The 13,690-nt window shown below is 46.9% G+C and overlaps 1 protein-coding gene across 1 annotated transcript in view; it reads left to right on the top strand.

Annotated features, from left to right (window-relative positions):
- sdhb (succinate dehydrogenase complex, subunit B, iron sulfur (Ip)) overlaps nucleotides 1-13,690 on the top strand; it is a 37,714-nt gene that overhangs the window by 21,723 nt on the left and 2,301 nt on the right. Inside the window, exon 7 of the mRNA XM_038773150.1 lies at nucleotides 10,020-10,142. Coding sequence (XP_038629078.1) covers nucleotides 10,020-10,142 — 123 coding nt within the window. The remainder of the gene's footprint in view (nucleotides 1-10,019; nucleotides 10,143-13,690) is intronic.

Below are 13,690 nucleotides of genomic sequence, written 5' to 3' on the forward strand. Positions count from 1 at the left end.
AACAGGGCTAACCTACTGTGCCACCGTGCTGCCCTGTTTTTTTTCTTTCTTGTTGTTTAATTGGGAATAGAGATAGTAATTAAGTATATTGTATTTACTGCAGTAAGTAGTATTGGTAAAGGCATAATTCTAAGTTATTTTCAGGTGTGATGTGGATGAGTTTAATAGAGTATTAATGTTACGTTTTAAAATACCAAATACCTATTTCTTTGTGCAATCACTCCTGGAGCAAAGAATTATTTCCGCAGTCTTACAAAATAAACTAAAATATTGGGATTTCGGTCCAGTATCCTAGCCACTGTTGGGGTCTGGCCTGGGATCGTAATAGGGTTGAAACTACCCATGAAGCGCTAAAGAGAAATCATTGTCTTGGACAACTTCTAAGAATTCACTACCTCTGTGATCAGAATTTATGTTGAAGACCAAAGGGATATAACCACTAGACAAGCAGCGATAATGGCTGATTTTGAGCTGATCCATAAATTTTCCGTCACTCCTATAATTTTGAAACGGATAGGAAGTGGGACAGGGAAAGGAAGGCAGGTAGCGAAGATGAGGAATGGGTAACTGGGAATGCTCGATTTCTTCAGACTAGGAAGCTCCTTAACGTGGAAGTGAGAGTCAAAGGCCTGGGTGTTACCATTGCAATAAAGTGGGACACATTTGTTCAGTATGTTGCAAGGAAAGCCATGGAACTTGCTGGGGTTTATAAGAAGAATTCTGAAAAGGGAACAAAAGAGGGGCTATGGGGTTAATTGTAGCTTTAGCGAAAACCAGGAGACCTGCACTGCTATGGGTGCAGGTGTGACAAATGAGGTAGATGGGAGATTATACAGGGTTCTTCTAAGGGGAAGATCACCCCATTTTCATCAAATTATGTAGCCAAACCCACAACTATTTTAAGGTACACTTCTACACAAACTCTTACTGGAGAGGGATTTGGTTTTCCCTCCACCCAGTTCAATGAAAGCTAAGGTATTAGTGAATGGGGTAAGTGGACATTATACTCCTGTTCTCTTGTATGAAGTACAATTGGAGTGGGATTTATTATCAGGTGCAGTAGTTGTTGGTGTGATGAAGATGTTGCTGTAGAAGGAGTAGACTTTTGGCAAATGATTTGGCAGGAGTTAGAGTCTGAGGGAAATGAAGAGACAAGTTTCCAGATATTTTTCTGTTATGTGGTGTCCTGGGCAATGGATTAAAGTCCACCTCCAGGGTGGCACAGTGTTTAGCACTGCTGCCTCAGGGCACCGAGGACCAGGGCTCGATCCTGGCTAGGGTCTCACCCCCACAACCGCGGGCGGTGATCGTGAGACTCCCACAAGTTTGTGGGGAAAGAAGATCTTGCGGGCTAGGGAGAAGCAGAACTGTGCATGGGAGGGGAACAAGGTCCAAATATGCCAGGACATGGAGCTGAACTGGCAAAACTGCGTGCGGGGTTCAACAGGGCCAAGGCGGTATCATAGCAACGGCAGATGCGGTTTGGGGTGCCCTACCTGGTGAAACTATGGGTGATATAGGCTAACTGTAGGGAAAAGTTAAGTGTTCCCGGTGAACGTTGGGTCATCATTTAAAGTAGCCAGAGATAGGTTTAGATACCTGGGGATTCAGGTGGCGGGGAAATGGGCGATGCTACATAAATGGGATCTAACAAATCTGGTGGAGGAGGTTGGGAAGGATCTGAAGAGGTGGGACACATGGAATCTCCCTGCCAGAATCAGGCGCAGAATGGTGAAGATGAACAATTTGCCAAGGTTCCTGTTTATATTCCAGAAATTTCCGATCTTTGCACCGAAGGCCTTCTTCCAAAAACTAGATATGATTATCTCAGACTTTGTATGGGCACGGAAGGTGCCAAAGGTTAAGAGGACCCTGTTACAGAGACAGAAGGGAGGGTTGGCATTGCCGAACCTGCCACACTATTACTAGGCAGTGAATGTGAGGAAGGTGAGGCTGTGGTGGGAAGAAGGGGCAGAATGGGTTTGGATGGTGGAAGAGTCCTGTAGGGGGTCCAGCTCGAGGGTTATGGTGACGGCGACATTGCCAATGGCACTAAGGAAATATGAGGAGAGCCTGATGATGCAGTCCACAGTAAAGGTCTGGAACCAGCTGAAGAAGCATTTCAGGATAGAAGGGATATTGGGTTGGCAGTGCTGTTTCGAGCCGGGTGGATAGATGGTATTATAAGGAAGTGGGGCTGGTTAAGGTGAGGGATCTGTACCTGGAAGAGGGTTTTGCAGTATAGAGGAACTGAAGGAGAGGATAGAGCTCCTGAGAGAAAGTGAGTTTAGGTACCTGCAGGTGAGAAAGTGAGTTTAGGTACCTGCAGGTGAGAGAAAGTGAGTTTAGGTACCTGCAGGTAAGGGACTTTGCGCGGTTTGGAAAGAGTTCCCCAGGTTGCAGAGGTACTCCCTGTTGGAGTGACTGCTGCTTCCGGATGTGGAAGGGGAGGGCATGATCGGAGAGCAGGGAGGTGAGCAGGTTGAAGGAGAAATGTGAAGGGGAGCTAAACTGGGGAGTATGGAATGAGACCCTACGAAGGGCAAATGCGACCTCCAGATACAGGTCAAGGTCATGCACAGGGTACATATGACTTGGGCAAGAATTTGTGGGTTCTTCCAGGGAGTGGCAGACGAGTGTGAGAAGGCAGGGCCAGTGAACCAGGCACGCATGTTCTGGGGCTGCAAAAAGTTGAAGAGATTCTGGGCGGGTGCTTCACGGCACTAGCAAGGATAGTGGGGGAGGAGATTGAGACAGGCCCTTTGGTGGTGATATTTGGGATATCGCTGAAGCTGATGGTGGAAGGCCAACGTTGTGGCCTTCACCTCTGATTGCCCGGTGAAGAATTCTGTTGGCGTGGTGGTCAGCCGGGGGTGTTGACCTGGCTGGAGGACGGATAGGACGTTTTTCGACTGGAAAAGGTCAAGTACGAGTGGTTCAACGGAGGGTTTTGAGGCAAGGTGGGGGGTGTTCGTGGCTATGTTTGTGGAGCTGTTCGGCGAGGGGGGTGAAAATATTTGTACAAACTATAGTCATGTGTTGGGGAGTTTGCTCCCCGAATTGTTTATGGGTTTCTAACCGTTTATAAGTTTAGAATAAAATACATTTTAAAAATCCTTATCTTTTATTATTATATTAATTCTCCTCTGTTTTTATATAAAACAAGTTAGGAAGTGGGGTCAGGAAAGGTGGAGTAGATCAGTGTTTTCCAAACTTTTTTTCCGGGGGCCCTTCTTTACCAATCAGCCGACCTTCGTGACCCACCATTTTCTCTTACCTTGTAATGTTCAAGTGAAATGTGGTGAACCTTCAATTTCTGGAGGATGAAAACATTTTCAGTTTCTGCATTTTATCGAATAAAAAGACTGCGACCGTATTACAAAATGCGGCCGTACTGCGCATGCGCACCGATGAACGGGCCACACGCGCAGTGCGGCCTCATTTTTAAAAATATGTTCATGGCTATTTTGAAGGTTGCTTGCAGCCGGCGTGATTAAAAGCCGGCTGTTGCGTGCAGATCTGCGCGATTGGGAGCGCCACGATGGAGGGCTCTGCGCCCCTCCTGACACACAACCGCGACCCACCCGCAGGTTGTGCCCCTGACTTTGACAATGCCTGGAGTAGTTGTATTTTCTGCCTGTTTAATAATACTGTACATAATATCCAATTATTTTTTCCAATTAAGTGGCAATTTAGCATGGCCAATCCACCTACCCTGCACATCTTTTGGGTTGTGGGGGTGAGATCCATGCAGACACTGGGAGATGTGCAAACTCCACACACACAGTGACCCAGGGCCAGGATCGAACCTGGGACCACTGCGCCACCCCTATAATACTATGCATAATAAAAGGTTATTTGTGTTGTAAAGTTACAAACCTGTATTGGGCTCCACCGAGGACCTTGGGTATTTTAAATAAAATCTAATTTTGCCCCTGTTTTGATTCCGGGTAAGTGGGGCTAGAATTGGGCATGCACTAGCCCAGAGGTTTGTGACACTTACAGATGAAATGAGCCTGCTTCAATCATACTTGTGGCATTTTACATAATTGATCCTATCTTCAGTGCAATGGTGCTGGAGTGGACTCTAAGAACTTTGGGGCAGAATCCTTTAAATTCAGCACGTTGAAAGAAACTAAATGAACTACTCATCCAGCAGAGTGCAGCAGAGCAGAGCTACTGATCAGCTGTTCTGGGGAAATTTGCATACGTGCAGTGCGGTCAGCCTAAGTTGAAGGTGAACCTGCAAAGGAGACCCAAGGAGTTTGAGTGAAGGCAAACATCCAGCAGAGGGCAGCAGAGCAGAGCTACTGATCAGCTGTTCTGGGGAAATTTGCATACGTGCAGTGCGGTCAGCCTAAGTTGAAGGTGAACCTGCAAAGGAGACCCAAGGAGTTTGAGTGAAGGCAAACATCCAGCAGAGGGCAGCAGAGCAGAGCTACTGATCAGCTGTTCTGGGGAAATTTGCATACGTGCAGTGCGGTCAGCCTAAGTTGAAGGTGAACCTGCAAAGGAGACCCAAGGAGTTTGAGTGAAGGCAAACATCCAGCAGAGGGCAGCAGAGCAGAGCTACTTATCAGCTGTTCTGGGGAAATTTGCATACGTGCAGTGCGGTCAGCCTAAGTTGAAGGTGAACCTGCAAAGGAGACCCAAGGAGTTTGAGTGAAGGCAAACATCCAGCAGAGGGCAGCAGAGCAGAGCTACTGATCAGCTGTTCTGGGGAAATTTGCATACGTGCAGTGCGGTCAGCCTAAGTTGAAGGTGAACCTGCAAAGGAGACCCAAGGAGTTTGAGTGAAGGCAAACATCCAGCAGAGGGCAGCAGAGCAGAGCTACTTATCAGCTGTTCTGGGGAAATTTGCATACGTGCAGTGCGGTCAGCCTAAGTTGAAGGTGAACCTGCAAAGGAGACCCAAGGAGTTTGAGTGAAGGCAAACATCCAGCAGAGGGCAGCAGAGCAGAGCTACTGATCAGCTGTTCTGGGGAAATTTGCATACGTGCAGTGCGGTCAGCCTAAGTTGAAGGTGGTTTGTGGAGGGGCTGTTGTCAAGTGACAGTTAAACCCGAAACACTTCGTGAGTGTTTCCCACCCTACCTCCTCCTCTAACCAACCCCCCCCCCCCCCCCCCACGGTGGTTGGGAAGTGGGAGCAGGGGCTTGTCGTGAAGGTGAGTGAGTGCCTTTAAATTTGCTTATCTTTCAGCGGGAGCAGGGTTTGAGGTAATATCAGGTAAGCTCTTCCTTTCTTTTTCTTTTTCTTGTTTTTTTTTTAAATCTAGAGGTGATGTCAGGGAAGGCAGTACAATGCTCCTCCTGCAGAATGTTTGAGGTGAGGGTCGCCGTCAGTGTCCCTGCTGATTTCATCTGTGGGAAGTGCACCCAACTCCAGCTCCTCAAAAACCGTGTTAGGGACCTGGAGCTTGAGCTGGATGAACTTCGGATCATTCGGGAGGCAGAGGGGGTCATAGATAGGAGCTTCAGGGAAGTAGTTACACCAAAGACTGGAGATAGATGGGTAACTGTAAGAGGGACTGGGAAGAAGCAGTCAGTGCAGGGACCCCCTGCGGTCGTTCCCCTGAGTAACAAGTATACCGTTTTGGATACTTGTGGGGGGGACGACTTACCAGGGGTAAGCCATGGGGTACGGGCCTCTGGCACGGAGTCTGTCCCTGTTGCTCAGAAGGGAAGGGGGGAAAGGAGTAGAACATTAGTAATTGGGGACTCAATAGTCAGGGGCACAGATAGGAGATTTTGTGGGGGCGAGAGAGACTCACGTTTGGTATGTTGCCTCCCAGGTGCAAGGGTAAGTGATGTCTCGGATCGTGTTTTCCGGGTCCTTAAGGGGGGGGGGGGAGCAGCCCCAAGTCGTAGTCCACATTGGCACTAACGACATAGGTAGGAAAGGGGACAAGGATGTCAGGCAGGCCTTTAGGGAGCTAGGATGGAAGCTCAGAGCGAGAACAAACAGAGTTGTTATCTCTGGGTTGTTGCCCGTGCCACGTGATAGTGAGATGAGGAATAGGGAGAGAGCAATTAAACACGTGGCTACAGGGATGGTGCAGGCGGGAGGGATTCAGATTTCTGGATAACTGGGGCTCTTTCTGCGGAAGGTGGGACCTCTATAGACAGGATGGTCTACATCTGAACCTGAGGGGCACCAATATCCTGGGGGGGGGGGAGATTTGTTAGTGCTCTTTGGGGGGGTTTAAACTAATTCAGCAGGGGCATGGGAACCTGGATTGTAGTTTTGGGGTACGGGAGATTGAGAGTATAGAGGTCAGGAGCACAGATTTGACTTCGCAGGAGGGAGCCAGTGTTCAGGTAAGTGGTTTGAAGTGTGTCTACTTCAATGCCAGGAGTATACGAAATAAGGTAGGGGAACTGGCAGCATGGGTTGGTACCTGGGACTTCGATGTTGTGGCCATTTCAGAGACATGGATAGAGCAGGGACAGGAATGGTTGTTGCAGGTTCCGGGGTTTAGGTGTTTTAGTAAGCTCGGAGAAGGGGGCAAAAGAGGGGGAGGTGTGGCGTTGCTAGTCAAGGACAGTATTACGGTGGCGGAAAGGATGCTAGATGGGGACTCTTCTTCCGAGGTAGTATGGGCTGAGGTTAGAAACAGGAAAGGAGAGGTCACCCTGTTGGGAGTTTTCTATAGGCCACCTAATAGTTCTAGGGATGTAGAGGAAAAGATGGCGAAGATGATTCTGGAAAAGAGCGAAAGTAACAGGGTAGTTGTTATGGGAGACTTTAACTTTCCAAATATTGACTGGAAAAGATATAGTTTGAGTACATTAGATGGGTCGTTCTTTGTACAATGTGTGCAGGAGGGTTTCCTGACACAATATGTTGACAGGCCAACAAGAGGCGAGGCCACGTTGGATTTGGTTTTGGGTAATGAACCAGGCCAGGTGTTAGATCTGGAGGTAGGTGAGCACTTTGGAAACAGTGACCACAATTTGGTGACCTTTACGTTAGTGATGGAAAGGGATAAGTATACCCCGCAGGGCAAGAGTTATAGCTGGGGGAAGGGCAATTATGATGCCATTAGACATGACTTAGGATGTGTAGGTTGGAGAAGTAGGCTGCAAGGGTTGGGCACACTGGATATGTGGAGCTTGTTCAAGGAACAGCTATTGCATGTTCTTGATAAGTACGTACCAGTCAGGCAAGGAGGAAGGGGTCGAGCGAGGGAACCGTGGTTTACCAAAGAAGTGGAATCTCTTGTTAAGAGGAAGAAGGAGGCCTATGTGAAGATGAGGCGTGAAGTTTCAGTTGGGGCGCTTGATAGTTACAAGGAAGCGAGGAAGGATCTAAAGAGAGAGCTGAGACGAGCAAGGAGGGGACATGAGAAGTCTTTGGCAGGTAGGATCAAGGAAAACCCAAAAGCTTTCTATAGGTATGTCAGGAATAAAAGAATGACTAGGGTAAGAGTAGGGCCAGTCAAGGACAGTGGTGGGAAGTTGTGTGTGGAGGCTGAGGAGATAAGCGAGATACTAAATGAATACTTTTCGTCAGTATTCACTCAAGAAAAAGATAATATTGTGGAGGAGAATGCTGAGACCCAGGCTATTAGAATAGATGGCATTGAGGTGCGTAGGGAAGAAGTGTTGGCAATTCTGGACAAGGTGAAAATAGATAAGTCCCCGGGGCCTGATGGGATTTATCCTAGGATTCTCTGGGAAGCCAGGGAAGAGATTGCTGAGCCTTTGGCTTTGATTTTTAGGTCATCATTGGCTACAGGAATAGTGCCAGAGGACTGGAGGATAGCAAATGTGGTCCCTTTGTTCAAGAAGGGGAGTAGAGATAACCCCTGTAACTATAGGCCGGTGAGCCTAACGTCTGTGGTGGGTAAAGTCTTGGAGAGGATTATAAAAGATACGATTTATAATCATCTAGATAGGAATAATATGATTAGGGATAGTCAGCATGGTTTTGTGAAGGGTAGGTCATGCCTCACAAACCTTATCGAGTTCTTTGAGAAGGTGACTGAACAGGTAGACGAGGGTAGAGCAGTTGATGTGGTGTATATGGATTTCAGTAAAGCGTTTGATAACGTTCCCCACGGTCGGCTATTGCAGAAAATACGGAGGCTGGGGATTGAGGGTGATTTAGAGATGTGGATCAGAAATTGGCTAGTTGAAAGAAGACAGAGAGTGGTAGTTGATGGGAAATGTTCAGAATGGAGTTCAGTTACGAGTGGCGTACCACAAGGATCTGTTCTGGGGCCGTTGCTGTTTGTCATTTTTATAAATGACCTAGAGGAGGGCGCAGAAGGATGGGTGAGTAAATTTGCAGACAGTGCGGAAGGATGTTGCAGGTTACAGAGGGACATAGATAAGCTGCAGAGCTGGGCTGAGAGGTGGCAAATGGAGTTTAATGTGGAGAAGTGTGAGGTGATTCACTTTGGAAAGAATAACAGGAATGCGGAATATTTGGCTAATGGTAAAATTCTTGGTAGTGTGGATGAGCAGAGGGATCTCGGTGTCCATGTACATAGATCCCTGAAAGTTGCCACCCAGGTTGATAGGGTTGTGAAGAAGGCCTATGGTGTGTTGGCCTTTATTGGTAGAGGGATTGAGTTCCGGAGCCATGAGGTCATGTTGCAGTTGTACAAAACTCTAGTACGGCCGCATTTGGAGTATTGCGTACAGTTCTGGTCGCCTCATTATAGGAAGAACGTGGAAGCTTTGGAACGGGTGCAGAGGAGATTTACCAGGATGTTGCCTGGTATGGAGGGAAAATCTTATGAGGAAAGGCTGATGGACTTGAGGTTGTTTTCGTTAGAGAGAAGAAGGTTAAGAGGTGACTTAATAGAGGCATACAAAATGATCAGAGGGTTAGATAGGGTGGACAGCGAGAGCCTTCTCCCGCGGATGGAGGTGACTAGCACGAGGGGACATAGCCGTAAATTGAGGGGTAATAGATATAGGACAGAGGTCAGAGGTGGGGTTTTTTTACGCAAAGAATGGTGAGGCCGTGGAATGCCCTACCTGCAACAGTAGTGAACTCGCCAACATTGAGGGCATTTAAAATTTTATTGGATAAGCATATGGATGATAAGGGCATAGTGTAGGTTAGATGGCCTTTAGTTTTTTTCCATGTCGGTGCAACATTGAGGGCCGAAGGGCCTGTACTGCGCTGTATCGTTCTATGTTCTATGAACATAGAGTTGGAGGGAAGTGATGAAAGAGTGGGACATGCAGGCTGCTAATTTTGCATAAATTGGGAGTTTTTTTGGAGGATGGGAGAAAATATTGTGAACATGAATGAATTCAAAGATGAGAAATGGATATGAAGTAAGCATTATTCTTACAAAAGGGTTCATCAAATCAAATTTAGACTAAATTTATATGCCATTTCCTGAAATTTATTTTTCACACTTTTTAAAACATTATCCAGTAAAATGAATTTTGCAATCTAAGTAGGAATCCAATACTCGAGTCTCTGGATGCTTATAAGGAAACTAGTTTAAATTTTGTAAATGCTGTCTGTGTCCTGCAAATCTGATTGAGGTTTTGCAAATAGTTGATTAATTTTGTTTTTGGATTGTTGGTTGAATTTTCAATGTGCTTTTGAATAATGCCAGAAACCAGAACAGGCAGATAAGGTGTCAACCACAACATGGCAACCCAAGACACCCTTAATTATTGGATTAAACCATTGGCCTGAATTTGTACTTGTAGTTCTGCACTGGATCTTTAACCCACAACCTTCTGAACCACAAATGTTGACATTCAAATTATTTCTCTGTAAATTCTGGGAATATTGAATGGGAGATCTATTTAGCCCTCAATTATTGATTTATTTTTTAAAGGATACTATGAACCTGATGTTTTTGTAATATTTAATTGTGTTCACTGGATAATTGTTGGGCAAACTCCATCTTTGATATTTGTGGGCACCTCTTCATGTTTTGGTTACTGTTCCTCTGATGAAACTACTAGTATAGGATATTTACTTCCATAAAGTTTGAACCAAATCTACTTTACTGACTGTGGTTGATCTTGATTAAATTTCAGGCCTATCGCTGGATGATTGACTCCAGAGATGAGTTCACAGAGGAGCGGTTAGCTCAGCTGCAAGATCCTTTCTCCCTCTATCGCTGCCACACCATCATGAACTGCACAAGGGCTTGTCCAAAGGTAAGTTTTGCACTGGAGTGTTGAACTGGTTGCATTTGAGTGCTACAGTGAGAGTTTGGTGACTGAGGGAGTATAAGGGTTCATTTTTATTTAAAGTCTAAATTTCTTTTATTTAGTTAATTAACTTAAAAGTTACTATTTGGTCAATAAGAAGGTGAATTTTGAATCAGCTTTAAACAAGGTTCTACTTGTAGGTACTTGCAGCTGGAGCTTGTTAATTAGTTAATTGGCTTAGGCCAGTTTTCAGAGGCTAGAGTCACAGTATAAATCTGAGCTAATTACAGTGCAGATTTTGTTTGCACTGGAGTGCTGAACTGGTTGCATTTGAGTGCTACAGTGAGAGTTTGGTGACTGAGGGAGTGCTGAACTGGTTGCATTTGAGTGCTACAGTGAGAGTTTGGTGACTGAGGGAGTGCTGAACTGGTTGCATTTGAGTGCTACAGTGAGAGTTTGGTGACTGAGGGAGTGCTACAGTGAGAGTTTGGTGACTGAGGGAGTGCTGAACTGGTTGCATTTGAGTGCTACAGTGAGAGTTTGGTGACTGAGGGAGTGCTGAACTGGTTGCATTTGAGTGCGACAGTGAGAGTTTGGTGACTGAGGGAGTGCTGAACTGGTTGCATTTGAGTGCTACAGTGAGAGTTTGGTGACTGAGGGAGTGCTGAACTGGTTGCATTTGAGTGCTACAGTGAGAGTTTGGTGACTGAGGGAGTGCTACAGTGAGAGTTTGGTGACTGAGGGAGTGCTGAACTGGTTGCATTTGAGTGCTACAGTGAGAGTTTGGTGACTGAGGGAGTGCTGAACTGGTTGCATTTGAGTGCTACAGTGAGAGTTTGGTGACTGAGGGAGTTAGGTGAGGAGGGAGTAAGGTGCTCCTTACATTTCATTTCCTATATTTATCAAAGAGCGTGAAGGGAGCCAGGAATTTAGAGTACAGCTGACTGGAAGCAGAGTCAGAGGGTGGAGGTCCAGTTGGTCTACGGGGCAGCTAATTCTGTAAAGTAAGAGGTGATGGAGGCTAGGGCAGTTTCATGCTCCTCCTGTAGGATGTGGGTGGTGAGGGATACCACTCGTGTCCCCGCTGACTATACCTGCAGGAAATGAGCCCAACTCCAGCTCCTCAGAGACCGTGTTAAGGAACTGGAGCTGGATGAACTTCGGATCATCCGGGAGGCAGAGGGGGTTATCGAGAAGAGTTACAGGGAAGTAGCCACACCCAAGGTACTGAACAAGAGTGGCTGGGTTACAGTCAGGGAAAGGAAAACTAACAGGCAGACAGTGCAGGGATCCCTCGTGGCCGTTCCCCTTCAAAACACGTATACCGTTTTGGATGCTGTTGGGGGGGGGGGGGGGATGGCCTACCGGGGGAAGGCCCTAGCGGCCAGGTCTCTGGCACTGAGTCTGGCTCTGAGGCTCGGAAGGGAAGGGGGGGGGAAGCATAGAAAAGCAATAGTAATAGGAGATTCAATGGTTAGGGCAATAGATAGGGGATTCTGTGGTCGCGAGCGAGACTCCCGGGTGCCAGGGATGTCTCAGATCGTGTCTTCAGGATCCTGAAGGGGGAGGGTGAGCAGCCAGAAGTCGTGGTGCACATTGGTACCAACGATGTAGGTAGGAAAAAGGGTGTGGAGGTAATAAACAAGTTTAGGGAGTTAGGCTGGAAGTTAAAGGCCAGGACAGACAGAGTTGTCATCTCTGGTTTGTTGCCGGTGCCACGTGATAGAGAGACTAGGAATAGGGAGAGAGTGCAGTTGAACACGTGGCTGCAGGAATGGTGTAGGAGGGAGGGCTTCAGGTATTTGGATAATTGGAGCGCATTCTGGGGAAGGTGGGACCTGTACAAGCAGGACGGGTTGCATCTGAACCAGAGGGGCACCAATATCCTGGGGGAGAGGTTTTCTAGTAGTCTTCGGGAGTGTTTAAACTAATTTGGCAGGGGAATGGGAACCGGATTTGTAGTCCGGCAAATAAGGAAACCGATATTCAGGACGCCAAAGCACGTAGTGATGCAGTGGGGAAGATAACACTGACAAAGGAGAGTACTTGCAGGCAAGGAGATGGGTTGAAGTGTGTATACTTCAATAAGGTGGGTGAACTTAAGGCATGGATCGGAACTCGGGACTACGATGTGGTGTCCATCATGGAAACTTGGATAGAAGAGGGGCAGAAATGGTTGTTGGAGGTCCCTGGTTATAGATGTTTCAACAAGATTAGGGAGGCTGGTAAAAGAGGTGGGGGGGGTGGCATTGTTAATTAGAGATAGTATAACAGCTGCAGAAAGGCAGTTCGAGGGGGATCTGCATACTGAGGTAATATGGGTTGAAGTCAGAAATGGGAAAGGAGCAGTCACCTTGTTGGGAGTTTTCTATAGGCCCCCCAATAGCAGCAGAGATGTGGAGGAACAGATTGGGAAACAGATTTTGGAAAGGTGCAGAAGTCACAGGGTAGTAGTCATGGGTGACTTCAACTTCCCAAACATTGAGTGGAAACTCTTTAGATCAAATAGTGGATGGGGCAGTGTGTCCAGGATGCTTTTCTAACACAGTATGTAGATTGTCCGACCAGAGGGGAGGCCATATTGGATTTGGTACTTGGTAATGAACCAGAGCAGGTGATAGATTTGTTAGTGGGGGAGCATTTTGGAGGTAGTGACCACAATTCTGTGACTTTCACTTTAGTAATGGAGAGGGATAGGTGCATGCAACAGGGCAAGGTTTACAATTGGGGGAAGGGTAAATACAATGCTGTCAGACAAGAATTGAAGTGCATAAGTTGGGAACATAGGCTGTCAGGGAAGGACACTAGTGAAATGTGGAACTTGTTCAAGGAACAGGTACTGCGTGTTTTTGATATGCATGTCCCTGTCAGGCAGGGAAGAGATGGTCGAGTGAGGGAATCATGGTTGACAAGAGAGGTTGAATGTCTTGTTAAGAGGAAGAAGGAGACTTATGTAAGGCTGAGGAAACAAGGTTCAGACAGGGCACTGGAGGGATACAAGATAGCCAGGAGGGAACTGAAGAAAGGGATTAGGAGAGTTAAGAGAGGGCATGAAAAATATTTGGCGGGTAGGGTCAAGGAAAACCCCAAGGCCTTTTACACATATGTGCGAAATATGAGAATGACTAGAGCGAGGGTAGGTCCGATCAACGACAGTAGCGGGAGATTGTGTATCGAGTCTGAAGAGATAGGAGAGGTCTTGAACAAGTATTTTTCTTCAGTATTTACTAACGAGAGGGGCCATATTGTTGGAGAGGACAGTGTGAAACAGACTGGTAAGCTCGAGGAGATACTTGTTAGGAAGGAAGATGTGTTGGGCATTTTGAAAAACTTGAGGAAAGACTAGTCCCTCGGGCCTGACGGGATATATCCAAGGATTCTATGGGAAGCAAGAAATGAAATTGCAGAGCCGTTGGCAATGATCTTTTCGTCCTCGCTGTCAACAGCGGTGGTACCAGAGGATTGGAGAGTGGCAAATGTCGTGCCCCTGTTCAAAAAAGGGAATAGGGATAACGCTGGGAATTACAGGCCAGTTAGTCTTACTTCGGTGGTAG

Source organism: Scyliorhinus canicula, chromosome 16 (genome assembly GCF_902713615.1).
Source record: "Scyliorhinus canicula chromosome 16, sScyCan1.1, whole genome shotgun sequence".
In the NCBI taxonomy this organism is placed as follows: domain Eukaryota; kingdom Metazoa; phylum Chordata; class Chondrichthyes; order Carcharhiniformes; family Scyliorhinidae; genus Scyliorhinus; species Scyliorhinus canicula.